The sequence below is a fragment of the Sycon ciliatum genome, chromosome 5 (assembly GCF_964019385.1).
Source record: "Sycon ciliatum chromosome 5, ocSycCili1.1, whole genome shotgun sequence".
Classification (NCBI taxonomy): Eukaryota; Metazoa; Porifera; class Calcarea; order Leucosolenida; family Sycettidae; genus Sycon; species Sycon ciliatum.
The window spans coordinates 27,939,834-27,956,274 of NC_088647.1; the positions used below are offsets into that span (position 1 = coordinate 27,939,834).

Below are 16,441 nucleotides of genomic sequence, written 5' to 3' on the forward strand. Positions count from 1 at the left end.
GTCTATGTGTGTAGCCATGGTACCGGTAGTCATGGCGGTCCGGTACACTTGTGCTTCTCTTTGTTATTCTGCGGCGTCCTAAAAGAGTGGAGAACAAAAACACTTCCGGGTCAGATTCTGTCACGTGTGGTTTTGGGGCGTGAACACAGATCCGGACATGTATGGTATGCATGCCTAGGCCAGTTAGGGTCGAGCGCTCTCAATTCCCTATTTCTCGTATTTGTAATAGGTGTATGTATGCTACGACCTGTATACTCACTATTCGTGTTTCCCGCTCGTTCCCCTTGGCAACGAGACTCACATATAGAAGAGCGCATGCTCCAGTGGGTCTCCAGTTCTGTTCTGTTCTTAAGTTGTAGTCTAGTCTTGAATTGTCGTTGTCCTGTTATCCTTCTGTCTACATTCTTGTCGAATACTTCTATAAATTATCCAATCATATAAAACCCCTGTGTTCCGGTGTGAGGGGGCATCATTAGCCGGGAGCAGCTAACATATTCACAGAGTGACGACTGACAGAGTGGCCAGTAAATGGACTAGCAACCAGCCAGTGCCCAATGTAGGGCTGTGTGGGTGTACGTGTGCTTCTATTAGGTACTGGGTTCTGGGAATTTTCTGCAGGCAACATGGTTACCCTAGCACATAGCCTTATTTTTATATTACTGTTGAAATACCGTATGATAGCAGTGAAGCGAGAGAGGCGCCCACGAACAATAAGGACAACAGCGCATATTACTTAACTTTCAAATAAGCTTGAAAAATTGGCTCACCATCCGAGTTGATCGTTTCTAAGCACAAAGGCTGCCGCATACAGTTCAGCACTCTACGTGCTTGCGTGCACATGCCTGTGGACATAACCCGGTTTTTGATGATCGTTCTCATCCAAGACCACTGTGAAGTCCACGGGTAACTCGGGTGCCCTTATACCTTTCAGCAATTCAGGGGCGTCGGAAGATATTTTAGTGTGGTACGGCCATCCACCTGAAGTATAATTAACTCGTGTGGGAGGGGTGGCGGAGCCGAACATTTTGGAAACTTAAAGCCCAGGTGACGGTGATTTTTATTGATTCAAGGGGTATCTGGGGCAAACAGTGGTACGGTCAATGCCGTAGTGACCGTACCGTGTCCCCACACCCTTGCCTGTGAACATCCCTAGTAAAGAGCACTGCTAAAAAAAACCTGATACCTTCAGAAGAATTATTGGTCAGTGCAATCAAGATATTGTACTATGCTAGATAGTGAAGGAGCAGAAAAGAAAATTCATACGAATGCATGGCGTTGCATTCGTTCAAAGACAAGCATGTGGAGCATGTTCGATTCATGTGGCTTAAAAAGAATGGCGGAAGGATTTGAAATTCTTCTAGCTACTTGTGGTGCTGTGTATGTTGTGGAGAGAGTACAGTCAGGACAGAGCACTGGTGTCCAGGTGGCAGTGCGAAAACACAGATAGCAAGAGGTGCACTGTTTACTTTGTAAAGAGATGTATTTCTTGCATTGCAAGCATTTGAACTGGTCAAAATACACGTGAAATGGATTCAATAGATGCATTATGCTCTACCCAACCGATCATAAATATGTCACAAATGCTGAGCTTGGAGGCCGTGATAGAGATAATGGAGTAGATAATACGGCTTTAAGTTAATCTATATCACTGCTCCCTAACTAACCGTACGGAATTTGTGTTGATATTGGCTTTGACATTTCAAGGATTCTCCAAACCGGGCAAATGCATGCCTCTAAAAGGAAGTTCCCTAAAACATACGAGGTCAGAGGCGTGGAGTATTTGCCATGAGAGACAGGAAGGAGGAATACATGGCAGACAAAGGACAGTAAGCAATCCATGTGTAGCTATCCAGTATAGCTGGGAGGGGGGGGGGGGGGGCTAGTACAGAAGAAGAGCATTAGCCAAGTCTCGGCCATGAGATTGCAAAGTCAGCCAGCAGTGCACCTGACCTTTCGGCTTCACCGGCATGAACGAGCACACGTCCTCGGATCGGACAGGGCTGCTCCTCACCCTGCCTCACCACCACCACAACCCACTTCTCTCTTGTCATGTAGCATGTCTTGCGTTGCTCTTCATCTTCTTGTTGCTTGCCTGGAAAACGTACGGCCGTGGTGGACAGGTCTTCTTCACCGAATTCGCTGCACGGCGCAATGTTCCCGTTGGCATAGAACCGTACTAGCGTACCTCTTGGCAACTGAACAGCCATGCTCTCTCCTGCAAGACCATCTTGTGGCTTAGCTGAGAGCAAAGCAAGATAAAGAAATGGTCAGCAAACTAAATTCTTAGTTGTCTTGGTTGTGAAAACACTTATTACGAAGGTAGTTATTAAGCAGCAAATTTCAGTCTGGTGATGCAATAAGGAGTTACAAGCTACCCATAGTTATCATTCTTTGTCTGGTCAGCTGTGTTCACCGTCCAAGCAACGTGACTCCAGGTCACGATATAGATATAAATGTAGGAATCATCAACTTCCAAAATTTGGGGTCAAGTTGCTGCATGGCATGGTGAACGAGGCTGCATCCATGCATTGACTTGTACGCTGTGATTCCCCTCCGTATTTCTCACCTTTGTCCCTCTTACGTTCAGGCTGCCTGTTTTGCAGTCCTCAGTTGCCTGATGGTCGTAGTTATACGTGAAACTCAGAGTTGCGACACAGCTTCCAATCTCTCTCTCTCTCTCTCTCTCTTTCTCTCTCTCTCTCTCTCTCTCTCTCTCTCTCTCTCTCTCTCTCTCTCTCTCTCTCTAGTGTATTCACAAATCACTGTTATCCCTGAGTTCGTTATGCTCGAGATTGACTGTAGTTCAATACAACCATTTGGACTTGTGTCTATCTCTAGCTTAGTGATCACGACATACCTTGTGCATCTTCGCACGTTAACAGCATCCGGTGAAGGCCGTGGCAGAGCCGATCCAGATTCATGTACACACGGAACAGAACCGGCGGCTGAGCATTGCCTATAGCCAGCGGAACCGTCAGTGCATCCAGGAGAGAGTAGGAGAGCGACTCGATGAACGAGGACACCAGCATTAGCGCAATACGCGGGTAGAATGGACAGGTGATGGAGAAGGTGTTGTTCTTTCGGATTTTCACCTGCAAGATACAAATTAGAAGAAGAACACACATGGAAACGAGCGATGAAGCAACTATCCACGAATGTAACAAGACAATAGGCGGTCAGTACGTGCGATAACAGGGCACAACACTGACAGCCTACATTGAATACTGCCTCATTATCCAGAAGATTGTTATTAGAAGATTAAAAGTAACGTTCAGTGCTAATAAGTACTAGTATCCGAACAATACATTGACATGCACGATACAGTACTATTTCAAGCTCGAAATCTATACACGAACACCATTGTATGAGTGACTTACGGCATGCTGTACTCTGTTACTGACATCCACCCACTGAGCGGCCGATTCACGGAACACCATCAGCCTGGGCTTCAGCCCGAGGCGCGCGCGGTCGGTCGCGTCGCACACGCTCGACGGAATCTTCCCGTTGATTGTCATGCTCTGCAGTTGACATGCCTGAGCATTGTCCTCGAGGATACGCAGCTCTGCCAGAAGAAGCGGCCGTCCAATGCTGCTTATACCGATAGCGGCGAACCTCAGCGCTAGATCGTTTTGGTCGTAGACCATTACTGAGACGTTGAAGGCCTGGCACGCTTGAGATTCCACCACCAGGTGAACCTACCGAGAGAGGACATTCACAGTGACACCGGTGACTACACTCTTCTTCTTGCAACACCTCATATTTAGCACGAATAATTTTTAGAGCTTTCCATAAAAAATTGGGAACTCCAACATTCGTTACATTCTAACATCCCGTTAAGCTCACAATGGACTCTGTGTCTAGTGATCACGCTTCATAGACTATCCGTGTGTGTGTGTGTGAGGGCACATGCACTTATCCAATACTAATATACCCTGGTAACGTGGATACAATCCGCGGCAACTGAAAGCGTGTCTTGGAAATGAATTTGGCCATCATGGCCGGAGCAGAACCATGCTCACTACACATCCAGGTGCTCATAGCGCAAGTGCCTCTACTTTTCGTCGTGTCCGATTTCAGTTGCTGCCTGCAAGTAGAGGCACTGTGCAATGTACAGTGCTGCTCGAAAGAAATCCAGTCGTGTCACTGAAGTTTGCACCTTGCACCATTTCACAGCCCACTGTTCACAGATCCAGGGCTGTGCGTACTTGAGTGACACGACTGGATTTCATTAAGCAACACTGTAATGAAGTCATTGTGACTTCATGATAGTGCTCCATCTGTATTACTGGCACGATGTTTGCGTACCGTCAGTTGATCTTCCTCTCCGAACGTGGCCACTCCACCGAGAACCGTGGCTTTGATCGTCTGCTCTTCTGCACTGTACATACTCTCAAGGTCCAGGATCTTCTCTGCTTGGGTGGCTGGTGAGTTTGATTCATCCTGACAGGAATACTGCTTTTCTGCAGGTCAAAAATAAATCAGCAAAATAGAATTCTTTGACGGGAATCTTCACAGAACAACACCGGCAAGGCTATTTTGCAGCTACATGTACTCTGAGTTTCATGCTTGCACAATCATCAGTCAACATCAGCACACTGGGTGCATTCTCCGGTGACAGCAACCTTTCAAAGTTCTTATTCGTGGTTCCGAGAGACGATACCTGGGAAACACAACGCGGATTGATTGTGGGATTCAGATTAGGTTAACGAATTATAGACCAAAATCAGAACATGCCTTTCTAAAACAGATCCTGGCGGTACGTGGTCCATGTTACCCATTCAACAAAGCACATACTGTATACAGCACTTGAACACACCACTATCCTGGCTGGGAATCAGACGACCACTGTTAGTACTGTAAGAGCAGTAATGTTAACGACTATTTAATTCTAAAGATTTAACGGATTTAAAAAATCCGCTAACATTTGATGTCATTTTGTACAAAACTATACGTACATGTAGTCATTTGCCGGTTTTGAAACGGAATTTGTTAGAATTTCACCTCGCTAACCCACAAAAATCCGGAGATTGTTAACTTTAACCCTTTAGGGGTCGAATTGTTTTGGGGATTGTTCGTCGAATTTGAGGCGGCATTAAAAAGTATCAAATATCCGAACCGTTCACAATTACTAACATAACACCTATATTTTTACGAACAAGGACAGAAAAAGGAATCCAATAGAGAAAACCAGAGCTCATACTGACAATGTGAGGTTGCCAGCCCTTGCTCTAAATGTAGGAAATGGTTGCAAAATGGACGGAAACCCAAACCCAAGGTCAGAGCGGACCAAACAGATTGCCAATAGTCTCTGGTAATGTGATCTGGTGTGACAGAGTTGATCGTGGTTTCCTGCAAAGAGTGACAGAATGACCCAAATCTAAAACAAAATTTTACTGCACTTTTGAGCTGGTGCATACTCTGACAGTTGAACGTCAACTTTTCTTCGTGCCTGTAGTTCAAAACTTGTAGTTGCAACCTACCTAGAAAACTCAGGTTTCGAGTAGAAAATTGTCTTGAGAATCAAATTGCCAAAAATCCGATAAAAAAAGTCAAAGAATTGGCAAAAATTGGTGATCAAAGCACTTCATGTGTGACATACGGATTAATCCGTACTATGACCCCTAAACGGTTAATTGACGTTAAAATATCTGGTCTTACAGTATGTGATTTGAAACAGACCATCTAAAAGCACCTACAGAACTTGCGCTTACCCGGCTCAGATAAATACTCTGCCGTCGCTGTTCCCGTGTTCTCGTTGACCGGTGCACCGTGTGCCGGTGGAGAGGGTGGCGGAGAAGCATGCTCAGCCTTCTCGACGCTGGACATCAGGACATCAACCAGCGCCCAGACATTGGGCTCGTGTGCACTGGATGTGACCATCTGTAAATAAAAATAGAAATAAAAAAACACACGTTCGCGTGAGACTCGACAAGAGGCCAAGTCTTCCGCATCCAGAGGAGCACCACCACCCTCAAGGATCAAAAAATGTAGAACAAGGACAACTTGAGAACTGATGGCGTTACTTCAAGATTCATGCAAAAGGCAATCATCAGGCATAGATATGAGGTTTATGGATACGACGTATACTTGAAACGGGCTGTATTACAATGGGTACATACAGCAGACATGCATAACACTTTGCAACTTCGCGACAATGTGGACGTAGGTGTACAAAATAAAGCCAAGACTGTCATAGTAACTGCTTTCTCCCTGCATGCTTTACAAGCATCAGCATCAAACCATTTTGATCTCCAGGTACGGGCTCACCTGTCGCAGTTTGTAGACGTTCGTGCAGAGAACAAGCGAGCCGCGTGGATCTCCACGTCGTGTCTGCACCACAGCCAGCACGGCGCACAGGAATGCCTGAAGCGACGGCCGCTGGAACACCTCCAGGCGGAACGAGCCGAACACCATGCGCTCGACTTCCCGGTGTGTTGCCGTGGTGAAATCGGCATGCACCGCCGAGAATATGGCACAAACCAGGGCTGAGATGGCATCCTGCAGAACAGGTATCAAGGAATCAAAAGCTGAAAAAGGAACATGGCCTTTCCTGGTATTGTGGTAGTGCAGAAGACACATGCACTCATTGAATCCTGAGATTGCCCGACAGTGGAGGGTGTGCATTTCTTCAACTTGAAATGTAAGGCCATATCTATGTCTGATGTGCATCAGTGAGAGAGTGGCTCTACACTAGGCTTGTCCGGCTAGTCGGTGACAATTACATGCAACACAATAAAAACAGCAGCTCTTGCAGCACCTACTATTCCTTTGTTGTCTTTTGTCTTTGTCTCTTTCATAACCTCCATTATTCTGTAAGGATGCGCACATAGTATATATTAAGAATATTTAAAAAAAAGAAGCAACTCCACTAAGTTGTCACTTGCAGTCGTCGCACTTACATCCTTGTCCACCGATTGCAGGCTGTGTGCAATGTATAGCGCGTTGACATCAGACGATTTGATGGGTAAAGAGCAAAAGAAGCAGAGGACGAAAAAGCTCTGTGAGTTGGAATCAAATCGCCCTGCATTGGTCAATGACCCATGCTTAGCCTTGTCATACATGTTATATACATTTTATTGCAGTGTAAAACTAGGTCTAAAGTGGACGCAGGTTTGAGGTAGTCGGCCTTGGTTCAATGTGTTTTGATGTAATAGAAGAAGCCTGCTCCACTTACACCCAGATCCATCACAGAAGGTTTCTACGGTGCATGAAAACATCCCTACTAACATGAACCGTGTACTGCTGGGGTGCACACATCAAGAGCAAACACCGTGAATGGGTAATGCCCAGTGGAATTTTCGAAGTCGAAGGCACAATGCAAACACTGCAGCCAATAAAAACAGCAGGTCAGTAGGCTAGTCATCTTTCTCTACCACTCTGACGGTACTATAATGGAACTGTAGCTTCTTGCTGGAGATGGCCGTACTCTATAGAAGCATTGGTAGTCTATTCTATAGTCAAGTAGCAACTGAAGCAAAGATATTTTGTAATGTACTGCTTCGAAGTACTAGTAATCAACAGGCACTTGGCAAATACTCTCGGCAAATTTTGCGAATCATTATAATTATAATGTAGGTTTCACCAAGCCATAGATTCATTACCCAAAAAGTCATAGAACCACGCCTTACCATGATTTTGTCATGGTCATCTTCACAGAGACGCGCTGCATGCCCCAGACCGGTTCGGGCCGCGACGCAGCCGAGAACAGCTCAAACGAACACCAGCTGTCTTCCTCCACGCCGTGCACTTCCACGCGTTTCTCCCAGTGCTCTTCGGCTCTCAGCTCCTCCACACCGGACATAAGCGGGAAGACGATTTGCACGTGCATGGGCCAATGGTGTGCGAAGAAGCGCAGGCAGAAGAAGGCACTGCCGCTAGTCCGGCGGTTGACAATCGACACCTTCACTGCGCCGCTGTCTCCCGAGAAACTCAGCAACTGCACTGTCAGCTTCACCTGCAAAGAAAATGTACAAATGGCAATCCCTTAATGTTCAATGTTGGTGAACAGTTAGTCATAACTCGTAACATTTGTCCTTCTCTCTTTATCACCTCAATGTTCATTTACCCTTTCAGTGAAAAGGGTCCAAACCTATAGCTCTGTGTCTTTATTGCAAAACTACTCTGTGCCATAGGTCAAATGACCCATGGCACTACTGTACCAGGGGCGTAGGAGAGGTTTTGGAAGTGGTACGATCGAAGGTCGGCGCGGCCGAAGGCCGTGTCGAAGGGGTGTCCGGAGGAACTCCCCGCGGGAAAATTTTGTAAAAAAAGACACAAAATCCTGCGTTCTGGGACTGTTCAGTGTGCACAGGCGCGTGCGCCGTATGGGTTCCTGGGTGCCCGGAACCCCCCCCCCCCCTTTTTTCGCTCAAAATGCAGGATTTTGCTTCATTTTTTGAAAAATTTCGCGTGGGAGGCCCCCGGAACCCCCCCCCCCCCTTTGAAGGGCACCGGCGCACGCGCCTGGTGCATGTGGAGTCGAGTCAAGTACATGTACAGTACTCAGTGCGTCTGTAGATATCTAGATGCATGGCAGATCTACGAGTCTAGAAGAAGGTCAAAGTCTGATGCGCATATGTGCATATGCATCGATGGATCCTGATTTTTTTATTGCGGTTTTGCACGTTCCGGACGGACCACACTTTTCGAAAAGCCATGGTCGTACCAGTCGTAACGGGTGCTACGCCCCTGTGTACAGTCAACTTTGCGTATAAGGACACTAGGTTGGGCATCAGAAAAGTGTCCTTATTCGTGAAGTCTCATTATATGTATACAGGTAGAATGGACTTTGCTCTGGGCATGAAAAGTCTGTCGTTGTTAGCGAATTGTCGCTATATCCGCAGTCGTTATCAACGAAGTTGACTGTATGCCGTAAGAGATCAACAGTACCTGAAGTGGAACTTACCCCTGTATGCTCCGTGTAACGTAGTGACAGTTTGTCTTCAGCGTACTGGGTGGGCATGTTGAACATCACCTGGCCCGACTTTGCCTGGTGGCGCTGTGCCGTGGACAGGCCCGGCTGAGAGAGCACAGGTTCACCGCTCGCTTGCTTGACGACATGCCACGAGGAGGCCCTTGCCCGACGGACGTTGGGCTGGTTGCATGTGCTCCATAGGCGCTTGGCCTTTGGCTTGCTCACGTCGATGCTGGGCTGTGCAGACCATGCGGAGACTTTCCGCTGGACAGTGATTTGGCATGACGGGCGTTGCATTGCATTGGGGCAGGAATCACCCTCGTTGTCTGCTGCCGGTAGCTCGTCGATTGTTGCAAGGCCGCCAAGGCGAGCCCTGCTAGTCTGCGGTGATCCAGCACCACTGGCTGCGTGGGCAGTGTTGGGTATGGGGGACGGCAGAACACCTCGTATACCGTTCATCATGATCTGAGCCACTTCTCTAACTAGCGTAGCCTTGGGGTGTTGAGCTTCACCTTTTCCGCTTTCCTTTATCTGACATCTGGTGCATTCGTCAGACCCACTTGTAGCTGCTTGCCCAGAGTCTTCATGCCCGGCATCCATTGCATCCCCACCGTTTTTGTCCATCGTGGTTTCCCCGTTTGGCCAAGCATGCGAGTCAGATACTGGTGGCGAAGACGCTTTCAGCTCCTCGTCGTAGAGAAGCGCGAAGCAGTAGGGAGGCAGTTCGAGGTCAGTCTGGATCAACAGAGGGAATTGCAAGGGTGCAGGCAAAATGGGAGCAGGTGGACAGCATGATGAATCATTCTTCTTTTCAGAGTCGAATATAATAATATGTTGCCCGAGACTAGATTGACATCTGTACTTCACAACTAAAAAGACAATGAATTTCATAACTGAACTCGGATGGTGAGCCAAGGATACATATGTAGACAGGAAAAATGACCAAGGAACTACAATGTTATCGCATGAGCTGATTGTTCAGTAACTGGTGGTGTTAGTGGACATTATAGTGTAACTTGTAGCTCCTTGGTCCTTTTCCTTTCTATGAATTTTTAGAAGGTTGGAGTAGTTGAAACAAGTTAAGTCTAAGTAGAAATAGACCGCTATCACCAGGACCCAAAGAAGGGACCCTCACCAAGGCTATGGCCAGTAATGCTCACCACTAAGCTTTGGTGTAAAAATCATCCCAGCAGTGATCGTTCAACATTCTCTTCGGACTTCGAAACTCACAATGATGATTTAGTTGAATCCCTTGTCCAGCTAACGAGAACACATCTGAAAAATTACAGCATATGCACACTGCAGTCCCCTCAGCTCCTCTCCCTGCATACAATCACTGTATGTATCACGTGGCATACATGTCACGTTGCTGGAGAAAGCCTGACTGACCTGGATCGAGGTTCTTCTGTTTTCCAGGACAACTTCAGCATTCAAACGGAGCTGGTTCTGGACGCTGAATAGCCTGTCAACAAGACGCAGCGCCTGGTGCTCGCTATTGCATGCACCTGCCCTCAACAAACCCTGCCATACCTGAAGCCATGAACAAAATGTACAACCGGGGTAACAGAAGGTACAACACACCCCTTGCATTATACAAGTAAGCAATTTTACATCAACATGTGGGGTAGACACAAATCACGGTGTTTCAAACGTGATAAATTTATTGTTTCCATTCGCTTCCATGTGATTAGGCGACACCGCCCGATTGGTTCTGCGAATTCAAATAAATACTTACCTACCTAAATTGCTCTCAAACTTGCTATGTGCGGACCGGAATCCATCCAGGTACATACATGGAAGATAGGGGCGTATACCCCAGACCCTGGGAAGCTTGGCTCCATGTCATGATGAATAGGATCATGATGATGCATTGGTCAGTGGAAGGCCTACGGTGCTTACCTCATCTAAGCTTACGATCAAATGGACCTGGCCGGTGCGGATCAGATAGGCCTCTTGCAGCAGCGGGTTGCGATGGCGATTCTCCGCCTCCAGCGACGCGCTGTACGGAGCATACTGAAGCGCCGGGATCAGAGTGGCTGGCGTGATATTCTCCAGCGAGCAGGCCTGTGCAAACAGGTCTCTTGCCAAGGTCTTGCTTGGCGCAGCCATGGGGTGGGATTCTAGGGACAGCATCGAAACAATTGCAGTTGGTGAAGCACCGTAAGCGTCGAAGCAATAGGACAACTCTGCAAGATATGCATGTCCAGACCATTTATTCAACGCTTTAAGGCCCAAGTTGTCAGGATTTAACCCTTTACCGGTCTACCATAAGCGAACCGATACTATAGTATCGGTACGTTTGGCCCTCATTTTTGGGAGGTCTTGTTGCTAGGAGACAGCTAAAATGGCGCTCTACGCGTAGCTGAGGTCCAAGGCTTTCTGACGATGTACAAAACAACCATGCTTACCATACAAATTTTTGCCGTATCGATCGACTGAAGTTTGTTGAAATTGGAAAAGACGACCATCCGCCATGCGCGCATTTCGAGAATGCGAGTGCATCTCTTGGGGCCGTGTTTGACAAGCGTTCTGAGAGCAGTAACATCACCAGTCCAGGCTGGATCTCCCGGGAGGTTTTGCAGTGTAGTGTGTTGAGAAAAAGAGCTCCGTTGAGTCCTGCTAGTTCAAAAATATATCGTCCACGAATGAAGAAACAAAATTCTCCAAACTGAGAGGAAGCCTTCTTGCTGCCGACACGGCGACAGCGACTGTCACAAGGACTCGTCAGGTGCGATCAGCTGATTCGCCTGGCCGTGAGAATCACGGCATGCGTAGCTCGCGCCTGAGTACTCGTCTGAGCGAGAGTGAATCTGACGCGAGCAGCGCTGAGATGAACAACCCGAAACTGCGATATCGTGGAATGGGAATTGCTGCTGCTGGCGTATCGCCGATGGCGAGGTGTTGGTGTTCAATGACGGTATTGTAGAGAGCCTACATTTCTTATAAAGACGTAGCCTTTACCTGATTGTTTATCGTACGACTTCAGCTCCATCACGAACTTGGTACGCCGTTCGTGCTGTGATATTCGTGTATTTCATTCGCAATTGTATTTTCTCTCAACTTGAAGGGCTACCATGGGCCCTATCCTTGCCTGGACCTAGTCATATTTGAATTTTCTGGACGCGTTCAGGCATACAGATTTTGAAAATATATGGTTTACCCATACCTACATCACATGGTTCTTGAGTTATTGCTGGTTGTGTGTACATGTATTTGCGTGACCACCCCTCACATACATTGAGTTAGACCGGCAAAGGGTTAACAGCCACGGCGGTCGTAAAGTGGATTTGAAGAGATCACTCCAATAAATTGTGTGTGTACTTCTGAAGTACATTACAAAGATGGCCCACATTTGTACTACAGTCAACTTTGCCAATAACGACTCCGGATACAACGACAATTCGCGAATAACGACAGAATTTCCATGCCCAGAGCTGTGTCCCATCTAACTGTAATGCATATAAGGATACTTCGGGTATAAAGACACTTCGCGAATAAGGACACTTTTCTGATGCCCCGCCGAGTGTCGTTATACGCAAAGTTGACTGTATAGCCCGTAGATGCGCACAGAGCATATTAGCCATTTGTGTGCTGACTATTCATGGGGAAGTTGAACAAATCTTGTAAATCCTACACGGAAAGCCAACGTCTTTCTCCAACTTTTGAGGCGAGGAGGGGGGGAGCTAATTTATCGCTGCTCTTCAAAATAAATCTGTAGCATAAACAGCTCAGGCACAATACAATTTTGAACGGCAAACACCTAACCCTCTCTGCTGCAATCTGCCAGATTTCTACAGGGCTTGAACTTCTGCAAAGCGTACAATACATCTATATCAAGGTGCATAGCTAAAATCCAATACACATACCAGTCTGCTCCCCAAGAGACTCGATGTCAATGTCAAGAAGCTCGAAGATGTCACGAATACGCCGGTCATACTCCAATGCACTCTCCAGGCTCTCCGTGCTGCCAACGGTGTCCATATCGGAGTCGTCGTCGTCGCAGAACTGCACCGGAGGCCGCGGTGGTGGTGTCAACACACCGTTGCCGGCCTTGTTTTCTTTTCTAGCGGCGGCACCGACGTAGTCTGCCTCCTGGCTGCTTGCATGGCCACTGTCGTTGCTGCTGTTGCTGCCTGAGGACTCGCGCGTGAACCTCGTCATCTGTGGCGGGGAGTCCACCGTGCAGCCTGGATAACACAGTCATGTGAATGTTGTGAAGACCAAACAACTGCTCAGCAGGCCAATTATTGGAATAATGGGTTACAGTTGTGTTCTCTGGAGGACACACTTTTAGAGTCTAACTGAGGAGAAGACAAGCAGCAAGGTCGTCGACTTTGACCGAAAGCAAAGGCTTTGCCCAGCCTGCAATGGCCAGAAGAGGTTGCTATATTCAAATCCAACAGTACATGTACACATTGCAGCAACTATTGCTTGGGAGGGGTGCTCTCTCTCTCTCTCTCTCTCTCTCTCTCTCTCTCTCTCTCTCTCTCTCTCTCTCTCTCTCTCTATCAATCTCTCTCTATCTATCTATCTATCCATCTAGAGACATGATTACAGGCAAAACCAGTGACTGTGGACCTCTCATGCCAAGTCTGGTCACAATCATGAATGCCGTGTGTACTTCCCTCCATTTTCCTGGTACGTCTTTGCCAACACTGTTGCAAGCCTGTGCGTGGGTTCCCCAGAGCACGGCCAGGAGAGGTTTAGACTGCATGCCGGCTAAACAAGGAACAGGAGAGAATGCCTGTGAAGTCTGGGCTGCCCGTTGTGAGCACGGCTTCCCTTATAGTGCACTCCATACATGGTCAATGCTCTGCTCTGACATCTGCTTCAGATGGAGATCTGCTCGGCATTTGCCAGGACACTGGCTCAGACTCAACAGCATGCATTCTCATTTGGACCTGGATCAGCTGGCCCAGCTCAAGACCCCGTGCATGGACTTGGCATAATTATTCTGTGCAACAGGGAAGGCTGCCTTATGGATGCTGTCTGTGAGCAGCCAGTGTAGTCTTTCCAGACAACACAGCATCAGCCCAGACACAGAAGGAGGCCAGCCAGCAGGCATGCAGATCCACTCAATCTAAACTCATGAATAGGGTTACGAATATTGATTGATTGTGAACTAGTATTGTAGTAATGGTAGTACAGGGCTCCTGTCACGAGTCCTGTGCTCAGTGGTACTCTGGGCTAGTTGTCTTCTGCGTGACAGATGCACCTGGAAAGGTAGGCAAAGACGTCAAAAAGCCCTTGCCCAGTGACAGCGTATCAGCGCTTCTCCAAGGATTCAGTCACTTGCATGCCTTGCGTGCAGAGCTAGAGAAACTAGTATGAGCGAGTTGACACGCTCTGGCGACAGCTGTCAATCCCTTTCTTCTGTATTCAGGAAAGAACGGTTGAATTAGTTTTCCTTTGGTTGTGCGATTGATTCATAGCCAGTGCCGCGTCATGCATGACATTTTCAGTGCTTCCAAATCCATGGAATTTGATGATCCCTTTCTCTCACTTTCTCTCTATCCTCTCTCCTTTGCAACCAACTGCGAGGAAGGGCCTTGAACTAAAGATATTTGAGTGGACGATTGGTATTCCACTGTTCGCATGCATCCTACATGACATTGCAGGCAGATGACACACAAAATAGCGCCCCCTTCGAAGTTCTAACTGGCTCGGTTCAGCCTCCACCATTCCACCCGGGGCGAACACAGTAACGAATTACGAGCAACATTGGCGGAGTGGTTTGCATTCTCGATGTCGACCGTCGCTTTTTACCTATGCACAACGCATATCGTCGGCCAGCGGATGCAATCGCAGTACAAACAGGAGTGCCGACAGCAGCGGCATCTTCAGACATCTGTCCTTGAACTCGCGCAGCAATCTGCCGTCGTCCGATGTGCAATAACCGCCATTATGTGAACATCCAAAACACAAACCAGGCCTTATGACTCGACCTCTACTGTCGCTCTTGGAACGGTTGGCCAGGGATCAAAATCTGGTCTCTGATATCTCTTCGTGAGCTGAAGACGGTGGCATGAGCGAGAAGATCACCCCTGCTACAACAGCGAATCGCCCACAATAGGCATGCACATCACGGTCAATACCTTTCTCAGGATCATTTTGGTAGTAACAAGTACAAGTACCACAGGCGTTTCACTACGCCAGGCGCCATCGCATCGATTCTCCTATTTTCTCATGAGAAAACACATCGAGGAGCACCACTGCTGATTCATCCTGCTTCGTTTCACCCTACACTTCCCATCAACCGCACACTTCTTGGCTCGAGCTCGATTGTGCAATAAATTTGTCTCACCCAACAGAACCTTCTAACAATCATGTCTTACCTGACTGGCGACAGGAAACACCGTCCTTGCCCATCTCCGCCGGTGGGCAAACAGGCCCCCGCGTGGGCATCTTGTCCGGCGGAAAGCACTCGCTACGGTATCGTTTGAGTTTTCTCGTAACAACAAGAAAGGAACGCCAGCAAGGAAAGATTCCTCTCTACCTCGGAATGATTTAGGCAATGCCCTTTACATTTACTCAGCCAGTAGATCTGTGGTGTAGTTCGATCTGTACATGGCACGAGTGGCATATCACCTGTGGCTAGGCTGCGGGTGCGCGGTGACTACTGGCAGTACTGCGTCCGGGTTAGTAGATTGTACGTGCACTCAACATGTCAATAAATCGCGCAAGCTAGCCGGCTGCAAACCATACTCCCGCTTGATTTCCGGAGCAAGGTTTGTGACATCATCGTTGATTTTGTGGACGCCAAAGACATTCAGATCCACACACTCCTGTGTAAATCATTGTTGCTTCCACGAGTACGACCAGTGTACTTCCGTCTGTTTTTCCTATCGCCTTGCATCATCGTTATAATTATTATTGTCAGTTACTTCGTAAACTACAATGACTATGTGCAAGTATGTACGCTCTACAATGTCATGATTGTAAGGCTCATGAAAATGTGCGACGCTACAGACTGGGCCCGGGACGAGTAATCGCAGCAGCAACTCTCAGAACAACGCTACTGTTCTGCATGCGGTGCTCTGCATTCTGTTGTCGTTCCTTGCATTGTGTATAGGTCTTCAGACTTCTTGCGCACAGTTTGGGGTAGACCGACACACAGAGAACGATCTATCATTGTAGACCTAGGCATGCAATACCGTTCATCATCACCTCAACTAACGTTAGTGTTACTTCTCCTGAGGTTTAGAGGTCTTCTCAAAGGCAGTTGGATGCATGCATCTTCTACCTGAATCTCAAGGTGCTGGTATGTTGGTTGGTTGGTTGGTTGGATTATCTTCATATGAAGACGACTTCTGGCAGTAAAGCATTTAAAAAAGAGAAAAAAGAAAGAGCAAAAAAGAGAAAAAGTACGTCATCGCACGTTTAGAGATTCAATAAGACCTTTACTCCCACACTAGCCACAATGAGGCAGGTAACTGGTTGGGTAAGCCATCGATGTCGGGGGAACGAGGAAAGGGGGGGGGGGGGGCACAGAGAGATGATCGACTTCACGTATGACAAAACTAGTAC

General features: G+C 47.6%; 1 protein-coding gene across 2 annotated transcripts; it reads right to left on the bottom strand.

Annotated features, from left to right (window-relative positions):
* Nucleotides 1–1,166: 1,166 nt before the first annotated feature.
* LOC135818236 (uncharacterized) lies at nucleotides 1,167–15,431 on the bottom strand. Of its 2 annotated transcripts, none has more exons than XM_065331593.1 (13): nucleotides 15,250–15,431; nucleotides 12,781–13,101; nucleotides 10,814–11,034; nucleotides 10,304–10,444; nucleotides 8,906–9,649; nucleotides 7,629–7,954; nucleotides 6,900–6,921; nucleotides 6,268–6,498; nucleotides 5,712–5,880; nucleotides 4,306–4,460; nucleotides 3,378–3,695; nucleotides 2,858–3,092; nucleotides 1,167–2,239 (listed from the first exon to the last, which is right to left on the bottom strand). In XM_065331593.1, the coding sequence occupies exons 1-13, from the start codon at nucleotides 15,317–15,319 to the stop codon at nucleotides 1,899–1,901; spliced, it is 3,294 nt and encodes a 1,097-aa protein (XP_065187665.1). In that variant the 5' UTR covers nucleotides 15,320–15,431; the 3' UTR covers nucleotides 1,167–1,898. The 2 variants fall into 2 exon arrangements, with proteins under 2 accessions (XP_065187665.1, XP_065187666.1); XM_065331594.1 differs by lacking the exon at nucleotides 15,250–15,431 and adding an exon at nucleotides 13,716–13,912 and having other exon boundaries at nucleotides 12,781–13,633.
* Between the last annotated feature and the right edge of the window lie 1,010 nt (nucleotides 15,432–16,441).

Coding starts and splice junctions, on each gene's coding strand:
- LOC135818236 (XM_065331593.1), bottom strand. CDS start 15,319: ATGCCCACGCGGGGGCCTGTTTGCCCACCGGCGGAGATGGGCAAGGAC. Junction 9,650..10,303: donor ACAGAAGAACCTCGATCCAG/GTCAGTCAGGCT, acceptor CTGTTGATCCAG/ACTGACCTCGAACTGCCTCC. Junction 3,696..4,305: donor GAGAGGAAGATCAACTGACG/GTACGCAAACAT, acceptor CTCTCTCGGTAG/GTTCACCTGGTGGTGGAATC.